The 19,486-nt window shown below is 35.6% G+C and overlaps 1 protein-coding gene across 9 annotated transcripts in view; it reads right to left on the bottom strand.

The window, feature by feature from the left end:
- Positions 1-19,486, bottom strand: part of LOC113061642 (pleckstrin homology domain-containing family A member 7-like) — an 83,207-nt gene that overhangs the window by 54,597 nt on the left and 9,124 nt on the right. Inside the window, exon 1 of one of the 9 annotated variants that reach the window (XM_026230945.1) lies at positions 14,430-15,063. The exons of the other annotated variants lie outside the window; for them this stretch is intronic. Coding sequence (XP_026086730.1) covers positions 14,430-14,500 — 71 coding nt within the window. The 5' untranslated portion in view covers positions 14,501-15,063. Of the gene's footprint in view, positions 1-14,429; positions 15,064-19,486 lie in introns of those variants that run through there. 9 annotated transcript variants of the gene reach the window in all.

Genomic DNA, 19,486 nt, shown 5'->3' with positions numbered 1-19,486 from the left:
ATAAAGTGCAATCTGTTCAGTATCTGAAAAAATTTGAGCCTTTGGCAACACATCATGAATATGAATTCAGTGTCTTTATGGCACAAATTTATATCCTCACTAGTCAACCTAAGATACTTATCTCAGTTAAAGCTGCGGTAGGGAACTTTTGACGCTCTAGCGGTTAATAAACAGAACTGCTTGCGTCTTGCGGAAGAACATCATAGCCGGAGCTACTTCTCTCTGTTTATGTCTATGAAGAATCACAAAGGTACTTGGTTACTCCGCCGCGGTACCCCCGAAGCAATCTAAAATAGTCAGAATATAAACACTTATTATAGGTGTACCCTAGTGATTCAGGACAAGCTAAAAACACGGTTTGGAAAATTGATTCATGGTGTACTCGCTTATTATGTTCATTTTTCTACATTTTGTACACAAACAAAGTTACGGACCGCAGCTCTGATTGGTTGTTTTTTACCGGGAGCGCATGACTTTCTGCAAATGGCAATAGGACCACTGGGAGGAGCCAGAGGAGCTTGATGTTTTCACAGATTATCTGTCTCATATTCTACTGTCAGGACATAATGACAGGTTTAATAAATATTTTTTTACAAAAGTTCCCTACAGCACCTTTAATGTCTGTTTTACATCCTGCCATTTGATATGGAGGCATCAACAAGCCACTATCAAAAAATGAGCTCATTCACAGATAAATATAGATGACAATTTGACGTAATCCTTCATGCAGCTTGGCAATGTGCAATGAGACTTTGAAGGCTGCTTATCTCCAAAATCAATTGTGACAGTCAGAGAGGCAGGACGCTGGAGAGAGAAAAAATACAAGAGGGATCAAAAGGAAGATGAATCAGGCAGGCTAAACACCACTGGAATAAGAAATCACTTTCACATGCTGTTACTCATCACCTTCTGCTTTAATACTGTGGTCTTATTTAACAAGTAAGATCAGCTACTATCAGCCTATAAATGAAAGCCAACAGACAGTATTTCAAATGTACGGAGCCCCGCTCGTGACATGCAGGAAAATTTTTAGGCTAAATCATGTGCACGATTTATTAATTCGTTCCCTCACTGTACTAAAACGTGCACACGATTACTATTGCGTTCCCTCGATTTACTATTTCGTTCACTCGATTTATAAATTGTGCGCACAATTTATTTATTTTTTCTTGCATGTCATGTGCGGGGCTCCGTAAAAATGCATGTATATTATTGTTTCAATACTAGAATACCATGAAAAATATGGATACATGAATATGATGATGAATATTTTAGAATAGATATATTAATTATTTTACTTCACAGTAACAGTTCTTTCACTTTAAAGAGTTAAACCCTTGGGGTTTTATTTATTTTGGCAGGGAGGTAGTCAAAAATAAAAAACATACAAAAATCTAAATTTATGACAAAACTAGTGAAGTCCTGGATTCCTTTGACCAAAAACTGATGGAACTAGCAGATCTTTAAAAGCCCTCCCGCTTAAATTCACAAAGGTAGAAATGGGATTCTTTTGATTATTGTTCCTTTGTAGGATTCCAGCACATGATATTGAATAGAAAGTAAGATAAGGCTCCCGTGGATGAACAAGGTTCAAAAGATTTTTTCAATTAACTTTCCAACCCCTTTGTTACGCAAACCGCTGTCTCTTCCTGTCTATGATAACAGAAGTAATTCATAAGCCTCCTTCACCTCAGAACAGCAGCAGAAGAGAAACATCAAGAAACTCAATACCTCAGACATCTGCTCAGACATTATCCAGTCGCATTAACAGTGAACAAATTAAGCCTTGAAAGTTATTAGGAGAGAAAGCATAATCCTTTGTCTATACTTCATAGAGCAGAATGTTGTGACTTGAGAGTGATCTTACGATCTGAGAGATATTGAAAGCAAAATATAGAATGTATACAGTAAATAAATGAATCACTTCAAAATCAGCCATGCAGCCAAATTCTCAGTTTTTATCAATAATATATGCTGAATTCAAATTAAAGGGGGTCATATGTTTTACATATATGTTGTATTTGGTGTAATGCAATGTGTTTATGCAGTTTAAGGTTCAAAAGACTTTATTTTCCACATATTGTACATTATTGTTGCTCCTCTAAGCTCCGCCTTTCTGAAACGCGTCAATTTTAACAAAGCTCATTGGTCTGGAAAGCGAGGTGTACACTGATTGGCCAGCTATCCAATGTGTTTTAATTAACCGAAAGCCTCAAGCGTGTGACGGAAATGTTATACCCCTTACCAAACTGTGATGCCATGTCCCGTTGCAATGAAACAAAACCAATAAAACCCATTACAAACGAGGCATTTGTTGCAACCAGTGCGGACATAATTACTGATTATAATGACTTATACTGTCTTTTTACGTGTTGTGTTGCATATGGCACTCCGTAAACATAAAATCATGTCTGCATTTGTGATCAGAGAAACGACAAACAACAAGCGCTATTCCACACTGCTCAAAACTCACGTTTGAATCATCAGTGGCAAATTCTTTAAAGGGGGGGGGGTGAAATGCTCGTTTTCACTCAATATCCTGTTAATCTTGAGTACCTATAGAGTAGTACTGCATCCTTCATAACTCCAAAAAGTCTTTTGTTTTATTATATTCATAAGAGAAAGATAGTCTGTACCGATTTTTCCCAGAAAAACACGACCGCCTGGAGGCGTGACGTGTGGGCGGAGCTAAAGAATCACGAGCGCCAGTAGGCTTTTGCATTGAGAGCGTTTGGAAGTTGTGACATTACCGTGAGGACAAAACCAACCAAAACAAACCATGGCTAACAGTCAGATTCAGCGTATATTTATGATCCAGAATCAGATCCAGAGGCTGAAATTTAACAAGAGCAGCAGCAGCAACGACGTCTCTATGTAGTATGTATTGAAACTGTATATATTTGCTTAGCGGTTTTGGAAAATGACTAAGTTCCACTTTGTCGTCTTTTTTTTTTTTTTTTAAAGCTGTACATGTGGAAAGTGCAGTTTGATGACAACATCGCATGTTGTTTACTTGATGTGCTTACGCGCCGATAGCTAAGTTAACAACACAGAGATATTTGAAGCAGTTTTACTCACCGCCTGCGATTCCAACACACGATCGTGACCCTTTTTCGTTGGGACTGCATTATCCTTAAGGAATAAACTATGTGCAAATCCAGCGTCGAACTGGGCCTTGTTTGTAAAACAAGCATCTTCGAAATGCAGGGAACAAACAAAAACACTTGCACAACTGCGTTGATGCTCTGTAAAAATAAACTCCATCCACTGGTCCCCCTGTTTTTCTTTTGGTAATCTGTGCATGGTTGTCTTGCCCTGGCAACCAAAAACACACTTCCTTTGTGACATTTCGCGATGCTCTCGCTCTAATCAGTGAATGTCTCTGCTCTCAGTGCTCTGCTATACGGGAGCGCGCGCTCTTCCGGCAGAAGTGCCCTCAGGACCCATATAAGGAAATTCCGCTCCATCTAACATCACACAGAGCCATACTCGAAAAAAACTTTACGAAACTTGTGACAAACAGGAAGGAGTATTTTTGGAACAGAAATACTCCTTCAAACGTACAACTTAATTTTTTAAACTTTGTCATTGTTTAGCATGGGAATCCAACTCTTTAACAGTGTAAAAAACTCAGTATGCATGAAATAGCATTTCACCCCCACCCCCCTCCCCCTTTAAATAAGAAAACATACTTACAGGCTGTGAGTCAGAAGCACCAGACTGTCCTTGCAAAATTGGAATTGAAACACTTTAGGGAAACAGCCCTTGTGCACAGAAGCATTGTAGTCTAATCTGTAGGTTCAGGAAACAGTTCTCCATAAAATGCGTTGCACACATCTGAATTATTGGGTTGAACTGTTGAACGCCTTCTTCCTTTGTGTGAACATTTGGGCGGTTATGCAAATCTTCCCACACAGTGACGTAGACATGTAGGGCATGCTTAAATGAGGTGTTTTAGGGGGGCCTGGACGAGTCTTAACTTTTATAAAGAATATCTCTATCGATTTACAACTTTAGGGGTCATATATTTTCACAAACAGCTTGTAACAGTCCAAAAAGAAAGGAAAATTTGAAATTGCATTATATTAGCCTTTTGAAATACATGCCCTGATGTTACTTTACAGACATGTGTGTGGAACATTATTTTAACAACTTAGCTAACAACAAATGACAAAAACAACTACGCAATTTATATTGTTACAATGGTGTACATCAGCTATAGGTGCAAAGATAATTAACTTTGAGTGTAAAAAGACAAGACAGAAGCCCTTATGATATATTTTAGTGTGGGAATATTCCTTTCTGTCTTTCACTCTTATCAAATTTCAGTGAACCTGACAAGTCATGGGAACATTAGACTATGACAGAGGAGCGGTAAACAGGATTGTTCTGATGACACGGTATTCAAACGACATGTTAAGCAACTTTACTCGAACTTCAGTGTGACCCAACTGGACAAACTGGAATGACATGTTATGCTGGTTAACAGTTTGAAGAGGATGTTAGTACGGTAATCTTCTGGAACAACATTTCTCCTGTTGTCAATATTTGTTAATACGTCTAAACAACGCTTATATTTAGTATGATAGCTGAATAATTCTATGGAAACAAATTTGGTAAGTGTTCCTTATAAATGTCAGCAATTTCTGGGTCAATTTCTAAGCCAAACTCTATACCAGAATCTCATTCTCAATCACTCATCATTTAGAAATACTGAAATATCTGTATTGATAGCATATTGCCATTATCAATCACAATTATTTAAGTGACATCATCAGAATGAGACATAAAATAGATTTTTATATTTTCCGAAAAGAGAGAGAGAGAGAGAGAGAGAGAGAAAATCTGCCACTTAAAAAGATATGATCCAGAAACATAACTACTGGATTTTCTTTCACCCATAAGACATTAGCAAAACTGTTAGCATAAAACAAAACAAAAAAAAAAACATCCATTATTCATTGTCAGCAGTGTTGCAGTGTGTGAAACACAGCCCAGTCACTTTAAAACCAAGCAGCTTTCTGTTGGTCAATGCAAAGAATTTACATGGGCAGGTTGAACTCATGTGTAATCTGTTTGAGGAAATCTTTCACCCTCGAGTGGAATTCACGATTGCACAGACACCCATCGATTTTTCAACCATTAAGTTCACAAAACAACAGTAAATGTGACCGAAAAAAGAAAAAAACAGGCAGGGTAACAGATTTATCAAGGACAAAAGAAGATTCTTGCAATGTTTAGCCTCAGAGCAAGCTTATGCAAAACAGAGTTTGAAAGCTATTAGCATATATCTCAGAAAAAGAAAAAGAAAAAGAAAAAACAGCTGGCACTTGTGCCTGCAGATTTGTTAAACCCTGATAAGAATCCCAGAAGGTATGAATGGAGTAAACCAAAAAATAAATCACATTTAACTGAGATTGGTTGAATCTTTTCATACTGCTCAGTGCTTTACTGATTCTGATGAGCGGCATAAAACTGACACTTGACGTCTAAAGTAAAAGCAGAGGCGGAGGTCCACTGAGGCCAGAGGAAACATGGATCTCAGTTTAAAATAGTCTCCAGCTGCCTCGAGGCCCAGCAGCGTGGCCCTTCCTCTCTGTGAGAGATGTTGTTTTTCTATTGAGGAGGATGAAAGAAGAACCAAGAGTGCTGCTGTCCTGGCCTACAGAAGGTAAAATGAGTCCGGAAACAGGTAATACGGCTCTTTGATCCATGCCTTTTCCATCTGACCATTTGTTCTGCTAAAATCTATTGTTCCCTCTTGATTCAATCTGCTGCCTGTATGAGTCACTGGACTCATGCCCATACACACACACACACACACACACACACACACACACACACACAGAGGCAGAGGAAGGGCAGATTATGTTTAAACAATGATGTGTGATATTGTAATATTCCTGGTCATTGAATGTTTGTTTACATGTTGAGTCGTGCAGACCTGACTCTACGTTTGACTTGCCTAAATTTAGCTTCCCAAAATAGCTTAAAATTCAGGCTGGTTTGAGATTGAAGGTCACATGTTATTTATAAGTTTTGTTTAGGGGAAATATTGAGGTTAAAGGTCAAAACTAAAAGATTAACCCAATAAATCAGGCAGGGTTGGGTTATTTTAATATTTTAAAAAGTAATACAACAATCTTGATATTTTTCAGGTTTTTGATGCTACAGCATGTTATATACAGACCACTTGATCAGAGGAAGCATTATAAATAAAATACAACCAGATCTAGCTGAATATAAACAAACCAAAAAGAACAGATAAAAAAAATGTGTTTAATAGAGTTCTTATTTTTCTTTGATGTTTACACATTGTTCAAAAGTGTTGGGGTTGGTAAGATTTATTAATTGTTATCTTTTTTGTGTGCGTTTTTGAAAGAAGTATTTATTTGATCAAAAATATAGTTGAAATGAGAAATATTGTGAATAATTTCCATTTAAATGGTTTTCTATTTCTATATAGCCAATGACTGTCTTTAATGTCACATGACACTTTAGAAAAAAAAGTATATATATATATATATATATATATATATATATATATATATATATATATATATATATATATATATATATACACTTACCCTAAAACAATATATATTTTTTTCGATTAATATACATTTAAATACATATAAAAGAAATGTTGGAAGTTGGAAAATTATGGAGTCAAAATTGAACAGAACAATTTAAAATATTAACATTTTCATCTCCACCAATGCCCAGCCTCCTGCTGACCATGAGTGGTGCAACAAACTAGACTGTTTTTGCATGCATAAACATATTAGTTATCAAACTGTTTCTGAAGCAGCTAGCTCAATTATGTAAATAATGAAATTATATAAACATGGTACTGGACAAGGCATGAATTTCTCTGATTATGTTATTTTTTATTACACTACAGGCTTCATGAACACCATCAAGCAATGTTTTGGTGTTCTGTGTCCCACAATCTGTGTGGGACATACTTTGCCAATCCAGTGCCACCTGCTCCCTCAAGTTTCATTCCCTGCTCCAACAAAATGTTATTCCTCTTCCACCTGTTCCACCAAAGGTTTTTATGATGTTGGTCCTCATTTTTAAAGCTGTCTAAAAGAAACTGATTTGCAGAAATGTATCAGACTTGCCAAACCTCCAAGGAACTGAGAAATGTACTTCACAAATTAATTATTTAGAAAAAATAACAAAATAACAGAGCCAGCTCCAGCCAAGAGCTTAGTTATAGCGTCTGCCATCACTACAACATTTTCCTCACACCACACAACAAATCTAATCAGTGGGAATTCAAACCTCTATACTAACAATACACTAAAAGTACAAGAAAATACCATGTGGGTTTACAGAAAATACCATTTTTTTGTGTGTGTGTGTGACTCCCCAAATATTTACACTCTGGAATTTTCACCACCCACCATGACATCTGAAATTATTCAAGACATTTACGACAAGCTCTCCCCCTCCATTTCTCTTGGACTTCATGAAAGTCCTTTGCCCTTTTCACAACAAGAATCACTGGTTTGCTATAAGAGTAAAACATCTTGAGCATTATACTGGAATTAAGGAAATTCATTTAGGAGTCTCATCCATGTTCTTGAATCTGGCAAAAAGTCAAATATATTATATCAGCCCCTGAACCCAAACACCTGGTGCTGATCCACTCACTCACCCATACACACACACACACACACACACAAATGTTATTTTTAGACTTCTCTCATCCCACAAAGACAGATGATGTTCATTTCTTTATCCTGCACAGCTCTATTCACATCAGTGTCAATCTTTGCAGGGCTTCAGATTGGTTTAATTGGGAATTGCACTGATGCTGGCCTCGACTCATTTACAATGCCAGATTTACATTCCGTGATTTCACACAAAGCTAAGGGAGATTATAATGGATCTTTCAATTAAAGATAGAAGCATTCCTCAGCTGCAAAAAGAGACCTTTATAAATGGCTAGCATGAATTAATAATAAAGGTCTTGCGTCCATACAGTACACACATTGACAGACGGGGCATGTTAGCAAGACTTATGCTGCTGCCTGAGTCCCTTGCTGAATAGCGACATTTAAATGTCAGGGAGCCATTTAGACTTAGGCATGAGAAATTTGGAAAATGAGGAGGTGAAACTTTTTTTAATTCACTAAAAATATTTAAACATCCCTGAAGTAAGATCAGTTAACAAGATGGCATATACTATCAAAAGTCTGTTTTTGAAGACTTTCATGCTCACCAAGGCTGCATTTCCCATCCAAAGGTGTTGAATTAAGAGATCTCTTATGTAAATGATTGTGGATTTTCTAATTTAGCTTTGTAATATATAAGATGTTAGATTAGCAATTTGTATTTTTTTAAATAATGGTCTATTTTTTTGTTTTAATTGTTCTTAAACTGTTAATCTATTTCATACTGATGTTTCAATGTTTTTAATTTGCAATGGTTTTTAAGAACCTGTAATAATGCTTAAAAGGCTATTAAAACATACATTTAATTTCAAACAAAATACAGTAAAGACAGTAATACTGTGATATATCATTACTATTTAAAATAGCTTTCTTGTTATTATCAATGTGAAAATTTTTGTGAAACCTGTGATACATTTTTCAGAATTCAGAAAAAATAGAAAGTTGTTTATTTGACAAAGAAATCTTTTGCAACTTTATAAATGTTTTTACTGTTAAGCCCAATTCACACCAAGAAAAATAACTATAAAAGATAACTATAAAGATAACAAGTGTCCACACCAGCAAACGATATTGTCTGTTTATTATAAGCACACGTGTATCTGATGCTTTAAATTCTCGATCTTGTTATAGCAGGGTGGATTCTAATTGGCTGTAGACATGTGCCGGTATTCGGTAATGCGATATATCACGGTAATGAATATGCACAATATTGTCATCGTGGTCACTTCCAAATACCTTAAATAATTATATATTACAAATTATTCCGAATCTGGAATGAATTTTAAGAATAATTTTCCCAAACATGGGGGAACACGTGAGAGACATGCTGAATAAAAAAACATTCACTCTCTGACAGCAGATGGCGCTAAACTGCAGAAAATGCAGCCCTTACCCTGGAAACGCCATAAATAAAGCAGCTGCTCTACTTTCTAAAACAGGTTTAAATAATTTTAAATAGCTATTCAGATTTTGTGGATTCACTTTGGTGTTCATCACAGCGCCAAATACTTAAATATTCAGACTAAATGCACTATTTATTTTCAATTTTTTGTTTTTCATTTTAATCTGGACTACAACATGCCCTAGATGTTGTTTTGATTCTTTATTGTTCATTCACACTTTACCTTAGGGCTTCATAAGTTACCATTAGTTAATTCATAAGTTAACATAAACTAGCAATGAAAATATTTTCTGAACATTCATTAATCTTAGGTATTCCAATATTTAATAACACATTGTTAAATTCGAAAGTTGCAGCTGTGTTATTTAATGAGCTAACATTAACTAAGACTTGTATTTTTTAACAAAGATTAATAACTTCTGTAGCAAATGTAGTTATTGCTCATTGTGAATGTTAATGCATTACCTAAGGTTAACTAATGAGGTCTTATTGTGATAGTAATACCGATTGGTCTTTATAGTTCTTTTGCACTTTAAACTGTGTAAAACTTTTAACTGTATATATTTTTCTGCATTGGTTAATTGTATTTAAATGTTCAGTTACTTTTGTTACAAGAAAAAAGTGATTTAACCTGTTACACTGTATTATGTCCATTGAATTTAATTGAATTAAATTTCAATACCGTGATAATAACGTATACCGTGATAAAGTAAAAAAAAAAATTATTATAGGGCTGGGTAAAAAATATCGATATCTCAATATTAATTGATTCTCATTTTTACAGAACGTTATCAATTCTTAAATCCCAAGAATCGATTAGTGTAGTCTGTTTTCAGTTAATGGACAGAGCTTTGAAGGCCACTTCCTATCCAATTAAAATATATCGCAATAAGCATTGTGCTTTGGTACTTTTAATATGAAACAAAGGCTCAGATTTCAAATTCTCTCTATTGTATTGCAGTATTCAAACAATAAATACCATTTTGGTGCTGTTTAATGTGGAATGACAGATTGCTGTAGCACATCAGTTGAACAGATGCAACTGATGCAACGAGGTGCATGTGAACTAATCATCTCCACAACATTAATACCATATTCAGCACAAAATAGACATGACTAAACATCCGAAGGTAAGTTAAAAGAAAGAGTACAACTTTACAATCTGTATCCTGTCTCATGTAATCCCTCAGTCAGTGTTTCAGCTGTGCAAAGAAGTCAATGTAATTGACGTAACGTCACATTTACCTCAGAAAAAGTTATTTGTGACCATAAACTTATTAGTCAGAAAGAAAACTTAACTGTGGAGAGGGGCATTGTGCTTAATATATGAACCAAATAACATATTGATTATACATTTTTCTGTTCTTCAGTTTAAAAAAAAAAAAAAAAAAATCAGTCAATTTTAACCTTCGACATTATAGTAATGTACGTTGGTACCAACTGACTTTTTTTTTTCTTTGAGAAAATTTGGCAAGTACTGTACATTAATTCAAGTTACGTTAAGCTTAAATTAAATAACAATTACTAATAATAACAATAAAATATTAAATTAAAAAACAAGGTAAAATACTTGCCAATTGATTTAGAAAAAATAATTTAAAATAAACTAATTCAATAAAAAAAATACTCTTTTTGAGTAAATGTATATATATTTTTAAAGATGCTTTGAAATTAAAACTTGGAAACAAGACTAAAACAAACAGAACACATGACAAATATACAGTATGGAGCAGTGCATCCATCTTCCTTTTTGGTCATGTGATACATGACGTTGCTGCCAAAATTCCCAGGTACCTTTCAAACATCAGAACACTCATTTAGTCCTACCTTACATGGTTCAGTCCCATGCAGCTCTGAAAACAGTTACTTAGCCTTTTAACCCCTTAGTGGCCTCATTAGAGACAATATTTCTTGCTGTAACATCTACTGTCCTAACAAAGAAATAAAAAGGTTCCAGTTCACTAGCTGGATGTCCACTCATTAAAGAGTCATGAATGAATCTGAGCCTCTCATAAATCACATATCCACACATCTGGATCATCACTCTGATCTTTGATCCTCTCAATCTTCTGACAGCACTGGATAAATCACGGACATAAATTACTAGGCAGGATCCAGCTCAGATGAGCGTTGGGCTTTTTTTAGTCCTTTTTTGGGGTCTCAGTGTGGCCTCTCTGGGACCCGTGCTGAAATGTGATTGGTTCGTGCTGAGCCTAGAGAAGGAGATGCGTTCCAAGTGCAAATTCTGTTTTTTTTTTTTTTTTTTTTTTTTTGTAGATGGCACAGATAATCACACAAAAGACACTGCTGTAAGTTTTGTCTCAGATTCAAGGTCTTTTTGTGAAGAGCTGCATTTATAATCAGCTCTGCACATAAGAGAGGCCTCTGAGTACTGCATGATTAAAATCAAAGAGCTATTTAGTATACTCAACAGACTGACTGATTGTTGAAGTGTGAGATGAGGAACTAATGAAACGGTCAATCAATCAAGACATACAGGTAAGTGATATGTCATCATTAGGGTTGGGTATCGAAGAACGGTTCCATTTTAGAACCGGTTCCAAATTTCCCAAAACTTTAGTTTGGCTTGTTTGGAGAAAGCCTCACCAAACCTGACCAGCCAGGCGTTTGTGATCACAGGAACTTGAAGACCCTACAAACACAGATGGGTGTCATGAATGGAGATGGCTCCAGATCGGTGATGTAGTATTTGGTTTCCCACAAAGTCCATCGTCCAACACAAAATTAATTTGCTGAATGCATAAAATTTATTTTCCGGTGATCAAACGTGCCAATCCAACAAACGCTGTGCATGGCATTTGAGGTAATTTGTGAATCACCATAGACTTACCATAGACCATAGTCTAAATAAAACAATTTCCAACTATTACTGTTGTTACACTTGTAAACAAAACTTTGTGAAGTCAGTTGACGCACTTGTCACGGCGACCGTCACAGCCCTAATAACAGGAAATTATTGCAAAATCTTGGATCTTCTATCATATCTTGAAGCACCTTGAAGGGATATCTTATGTATATTAAATATTAATAACACTTTATAATAAGTTACCATTATGCACTACTAACCATATTTATTCATCTTTGTTGACTGTTAGTTCATTTTTAGCACAGGTCCATTAAATACTATTAACAGATTATTAACAACTTTTGGTTTTATAATGTATTAGTATCTGTTAAAATTAACATTAGCTATAAGATCAGTAAATGCTTTAGAATTATTTTTCTTGGATAGTTTATGTTAATTAATGTAGTTAACTAATGATAACAAATTCACCTTATTGTAAAGTGTTACCTAAATATTGAGGATAATATTGAGTTAAAAATTATTTTATTACATGAGGGGGAATAAAACAGACCATGGAAGTTAAAAAAGACATGGCCATGGGAAAATGGTCAGATAAATATTGCCACATTTACGCAAAATTAACTTTTACAAATTTAACTTTAACTTTTAACGCAACTAACCAAACAGAATTGTCTGGCATCTCAACCAATTTGAATAGTCACATATTTTAAACTATTTTCAACCGCCTCGAGGTTAATCCTTACATCCCTACATGTGGAGCATTAAAACACTGCTTTATGTATAATCCAGATGATTCAAAAACTCCAAAATGGTGTCTACTTTCCATTGTTGAATTCAGGTTAAATAAAAAAAAATTGAATTTAAATTGAATTTAAATTAAAATGACGCCATCAAAATAAAAGTCCCACCACGAACACATCGGGCGATGCCGATATTTAAAAAATGCCAAATATCGGCCGATATATCGGACTTGCCGATATATTGGTCGACCACAAGCTTAAATGTCTAAAAAAAATACCACTCAAAGCTGATCATTATGAAATTGATTTTGTTAGACTATAAACACAATGGAAACCAAACACTATAATGGATAGTGATGTATAATGTGAAGCCTATTATGTTATTCTGTTGTTAACTGAAATAAGTTGCGCTAAGATAAGTCTTATGAGTTTCAGTTTACTATATCACTGCAATTTCAAGCTTCCTAACATTCACTGACTTTTAAATTGAATTACTGAGTACAATCAATCAATCAGATATACCAAACATAGAATATCAAACAGACAGACTGTTACTAAAAATCAGCATAGAAACACATTCAGCAAAGCATTATCAGTTGAGTCAAAAGCACGCCATTCACATTTGTTGTTTAAACAAATGCTAGAGAATAGTCCGGCTTAATTGGAGTCAGTTTTATAACAACAAATGTAGTTATACTGAATTGTCCTGTAAATAGAGAGGGAAAGTGGAATGCAAACACACGGACAGTTAATAGAGAAGAAACTCATAATAGTGGGTTTGGTATAATTATCGGTAGCACTTTATTTTACAGTCCTGTTCCTCATGTACATACTATGTACTTATTATAGTAATTACAATAACTATGTAATAACTAGGTACTAACCCTGAACCTAACCCTACCCCATGTAGTTACCTTGTGTTACCAGAACTTTCTTAGATAAATACACTGTAAGTACACTATAAGTACATGTTAGTACACGTACTGTAAAATAAAGTGCAACCTAATTATCTAAATGCAGAAACATAAAGCAGACTATAATAAAGCAACCCCTGCTGTGCTTCTGAAAGTACACTAAAATACAAACAAACTCCAAACTAACATTAGTATTTCCACAGAATCATGAGAAATACATCCGAGCAAAGGGCCTGCAATGAGTAAATAATGAAAGAGCAATCTCTGTCCTTTCTATTAGGAAACACTAAGTTATGAGGTAAGTAAACACACTTGCATAAGTATTTGGCTTCAAGATTGGAATGCTGCCACTGGTATTCAAGAAATACAAATCTTTCAGACAATGAAAAATGGAGGCATTCTGTCAGACTGTGAAGCACACCGTACATCTTCACACAGAGGTAGAAGGGAACTAAAGCCACAATGAGTGAAGTATTTATGGCATGTTTTTACACATCACGTCTTCACTTCCACAGAACTCGCCCGACTTGCCAGTTCAACAGAACCTGTTGGAATTCCAACAATGTCTTGACATAAAGATGTTCATTCATTCTTATCTCAGTGTAATCCCTGCCACAGACGCACGTGGTTTAGATTTAATCTAGTATTATCCAACATAAACCTGCCAAACGGTTTCAGCATCAACTGTCAGGCAGATCCATCCTGAAATGACCCCCTCGGCAGCAATCTGTGGACATTCCCCATTACAGGAAGACGAAAATGAAAGCAAAATCTGTAAACATTGTTGCCAAAATCCTAACTGCACATACTTTATCATTAACCTCTATTGTGATCTAATATAAAACGGGAAGGCCAACCCACCTGTTGGGTTCATTGTAAAAGGGGTGAGGAGGATGAGGCTGGTGGTTGGAATATCCTGACTGGCTCCACATGTTTGATCCAAACAGCTCCAAGTGGCAAACTTCCAACTGAATGACTGACACTTACAGAAAGTCCAGTTCAGCTTTCATTTTAATAGCAGTAAATTCAGGTTTCATGACGGAGCCGAAAACACTGCAGGAGAAGGAACGAATCAGTCTGAATAAAAGGAAAGAGCCCTAATGGAATAGTTCCAGGATCTGATTCTCAAAAAAGAGCAGCAGAGATGGTTCAGGGCTCCACGGCCGTCAAAACGCAGAACAGGTAAGAAGGGAGCGTCCTGCCGTTGAAGCGGGCAAAGGCGTAAGCATCTGGATTTTGCTGTCTGCGTGGAGTCTCCTGTCTCTGATGCTCCTGTTTCCTCACCAGCTCACGGTCACCAGCCTGCGCGCACACACACTAGTCTTCTGCTCTGACGTACCACTGCACATAGTCACAGGGAGGAGGGAGAGAGGAAGGGAGGGGTGAAGAGTGAACCTACTCTTTTTGAATCTCTGCCTGCCTCTGTCAGGCAGGACGTGCAATGTTGTTGGGAGGAGAGACAGACTGAGCACAGGAAGGGAAATATATCATAAAGACAGATAGAATAATCTGTAAATGTCATTAATCAGTGAATAAATAAACGGTAAAGTTGCTCTTCAAGTCTACTTGGATATAAATCCCAGCATTCCAGGCTGAAACTGAAAATTGCTGCCTTCACAAGACAGTATAAAGGGCATTTCACGTTTGCATTCCACTTCGCTGTTTTTACATTTATTTTACTATGAAAAAATAGTAATTGCATTTTTTAATCAAAATGTCATAAATCGATCTTCTGGCGAAGCGACAGACAGTTACCTTTTCACAACTGATTGTGAGCTTGCATTCAGATCTGCCTCCATACAATCATCAATTGATGGATGGAACCAAATCCACTACATTTTTGATCATCTATTTTACTCAGATGCATTTCAAAATGCATTTTAAAAATCCTTCATTACCTCCTTTACATCAAGACTTAAAAGGTTTTAAATATAGGGGACAAAAAGTATCAGTTAATGAAGTGTGAGGGGCATTGTAATCACGGTTTCAATCTTTATAGGCTTCATCCTGGTACTAGAAAATGATCTCATTTAGATCTAACTGGAGTTGAATGTGAATTTAAGTGAATTGTGTGAAAACTAAAACTTTGGCTCCACAAAGCAGTGATTAAAAAAGGAGAAGATAAGTCATAGTCTGTCTTCTCCCAAGATATGTTTTGTTTTACGTTGGAGTCAGCACAAAAAAAGCATTAAAATAACTCCTCCATGCATTCATTCCTGCTTACTCTAGTTTTTTAGTGGTCTTAAAGCCATCATGGAATGAAAATTCACCCTATCCATTCTGTAAAAAAATATTATAGATCTTACTGTGAATGATTCATGTTTCATATTTCATTGCTTTGGACTTCCAATTTTTCTTTCAGTAAAACAAGACTTTTCTAAGGTGATGTATGCTGGTCTTTAGTCCATTTAACTCTTCTCCACTGTCAAAATCCCTCCACACTCGAATGCAAGCTCACTTTAATTGAGAGCAATGCCCACATCTCAAAATCTTATCAACAAACTGTGTATAGAACCATGTGTGTGTGTGTGTGTGTGTGTGTATATATATATATATATATATAGTAGAATGTCTAAAATGCTCTTTTTCATAACAAAGAAGAATAGAATATAACAATACATTAAACCAGGTTTGACATGATCAGTGATGGGACACAAAAGAGAAAACGATGTTAAACTTGGAACAAAGGATTTTAATGTGGCATGTCTGATCAGACTGGATTTGAGATTTATGGATATTACAAAAAGAGCACTTTACTAGACCACTAGATGTTCTACAACAACAACTTAAAAGTCACAGAGTTCGAAATGACACATAAGTGATCCGCGTAAAAATGATAGCAGAATATTCATTATAAGGTATCCCTTTATGGCAACGAAGGTTATTGCTGAAAAAAATGCTAATTAGAAATGAAGCAAACAAACATGTATTTGAAAAAACCTTCGTTAAACAGAAGAGATCATCACCCTCTTCTCCATGAGCAATTACATGGAAATCCCACCTCGGGGCATTGAAGGGCTGACAGAGCTTTATTTAATCAGTGAGTAAGAGTAATGAAATACATTAAATAAGCCCAAGAGGTTACTGACCAGAGCTGAATATCAGCAACCACTTACGCTGTGGTACAGTAAATATGCAATGCCTCATGATTCAATGTATCACGATTTATCATAATATCCCAATATAAGCGTGACTGAACCTGCACCAAACACCTCTACTGTTATGTCATGGATTCTCCGTAAAGCTGTGCACATGTTAACCACAGACTTGAGATTGTGCGGTCATGAGATTTGAATGTGTGGTCTGCTGAATGCTATCTGCTGAAGGGAAGCGTGTGATTAGTGACGTACATACAGCTTATCAGCAGTGCACAGAAGTCTCCAACACATACAGTCATCAAAGTCAAGGGGACATCTTCCAGGATTTGCCCTATAAATCTTTCTCTGTGTTTCAACACAGAAACCCAAGCTCACGGAGCTATGACCTTGTGTAGACTATTCTGGTGCACTGAACGAGTTCAGGCTTGCAAGAGATTTATTTAAGGAAAGCAATATTCTCTAATAATTAAAAAAAGAAATCCCAATTTAAGAGACTAATATAGAAAACCACTGCTAGAGCAAAAAATGCATTTGTGTATTTAGACCTTTGACTCAAAACAACTGATACCTTGTGACAAGTTCTCCTTACTCACAATACAAATAATACCGCAGGAAGATGCACACATACACTACTATTCAAATGTTTTGAGTCTGTAATACACCAAAGTTTAGACCAAAGTTTGTATGAATTTTTGTGTGAATTTTCAGCATCCATTAGTCTGTTGATTTGATTCTCAAGAAACATGTTATCATTATCAATGTTGAGAATGTATTGCGTACAGCTGTTCTAATCTATTCTTTACTGTATGTATCTTTACTGCCATCTCAAGAGCATCTATGAACCAAATATTTTATTCAGAATCCCAGCAGATGCACAGAACTTACTATAAATACATTGTACTATTACATAGCCTGCGGGTCTTAACCACACTATTCCAAAACCAGTAATGCTTGTGAATGGTACAAGACAGAGAGATATTATTGGACAGGAATATCAATAGCAACAGCCATTTGGAATCAGCTTACAGCTGAGATGCAGTTAAATTAAATAGGTGGTTAGTGTATTACAACAAGTAACAGACACTGAATTTCAAAATCAGTGAATGAATAATGACTTAGTTTGATCTTCAAAAGTAAATCTGCTTCTTATTTCTTATTATTCAGTGATCATGCTTCTTTAAGGAATATCATGAACCATAGCAAGACTCCTGTTTCAGAATTAAATTAAAGGGCAAGTATTTACTATTTGAAAACACTCCCTCTTATTAAAAACATTGTATAATGCTCAAGACTTGCACCCACAGAGTTGCTTATTTGTGTATGTAATAGAATGACCCAAGACTAGCTTGTTGGCATGAATATATTCTTCTACAGCGCATCCAATATCAGGCAGTGTGTGTGAAAAGCTTTAAATAACGGGCCATGGGCCATGAACTCGCCAGTCAATCATCTCCTTTTATTAAACCTCAATCCTCAATTACCTCCTTTAAGAAACATTTACTGGCCTAGTCTAATAAAAGACGTGACATTTCAATGTAATGGAGAGTCCAGTCAAAACATCAAAGGTTCAATTTTAAACTAAATATGGATGCACTAAATCAGTGTTCACAGTTCGGACAAAAAACCTCATTCCACAGGCCATGCACTTCACTGAAAGTCTGAAATTGGGATAATATCTCACTTTGAAAGGTGTCTGTGGGGAAGATTTTCTTTCAGTGTGTGATGCAAACAGGACAAATTTATACAGGTCACACTTTGGAAAGAAAACAGAAAACTGATTACCATTTGATTCCTAAGCGAAAGAGTAAAAAACATTTCAAACCAATTTATTGGAAATAGGGCTCGACAATAAGGACTGCCTGATAGCATGAAAGACGCCCTGTATAGTTGACAGAATTGTAGTTGGCATAAACAGATGAGAAAGAAAATGGGTTTGTTTTGTTGTAAAAAGTTGTAAAGCCAAAAGTGCACAATAAATAAAGTTACTGTCTTCCAAAATTAAGAATCGACTCTCTACAGCCTAAACGAGTCATTAGTCAATTGAATCTCACTTCCATGACAGGTAACATATTTGCATAATGCCTATATTCTACGTTGGCCGGCAGTGAACAACTTGATCCTGCCCACAAACACGCCATTTTACTGACAACTGCTTCTCTAATCGAGTAGAGTTAAAAAATATATATAAAAATTACGGATTTCGAGATTTGAAAAAAATCGTAATTTCGTCTCGAAACTATGTCATCCGCCATTTTCATGTCTGTCTCATCTCACTCTCCTTAATGGATAAATGAAATCTGATCTGTGATGTGACTGTCGTTCGGCACACTTTATTGAGCAGCCGTGAGCAGCCGATAAAAAAAAAATCACTCACTGCTCTTGACTGAATAACGTTAGTAGCTTTAACAAGGATTTATCCATATTTCATTTACACAGTGAAGAATATGTAGTGTTATTTTACACATGATTATTTAATTTATGTACCTGAATGCCACTGTTAGGCCTACTGTACCTAATTTAATTTCTAACTTTATTCGGTTGTATTTATATATTAGTGATATTGCTTAGAATTTACTTATTTGTTCTTATTTTATTACTGACTATTCACTTCTCTTTAATAACTTTACATTAGTTAGGCTAGTTTTTGCTGTGGGATTGAGAATTCAGGTAATGTGGACTGTGAAACTTTACTGGTATCTAAAATTTTGAATTCATAAATTTATTTTTAGAGTACAAAGTTATGAATAAAACTATGAAAACAATAACTGACTGATTGTTTGATTGACTGACTGCCTGCCTGATTGAATGATTAATTTATTG

Source organism: Carassius auratus, chromosome 43 (genome assembly GCF_003368295.1).
Source record: "Carassius auratus strain Wakin chromosome 43, ASM336829v1, whole genome shotgun sequence".
Taxonomy (NCBI): domain Eukaryota; kingdom Metazoa; phylum Chordata; class Actinopteri; order Cypriniformes; family Cyprinidae; genus Carassius; species Carassius auratus.
This window is presented reverse-complemented; position numbering and strand designations above follow the sequence as displayed.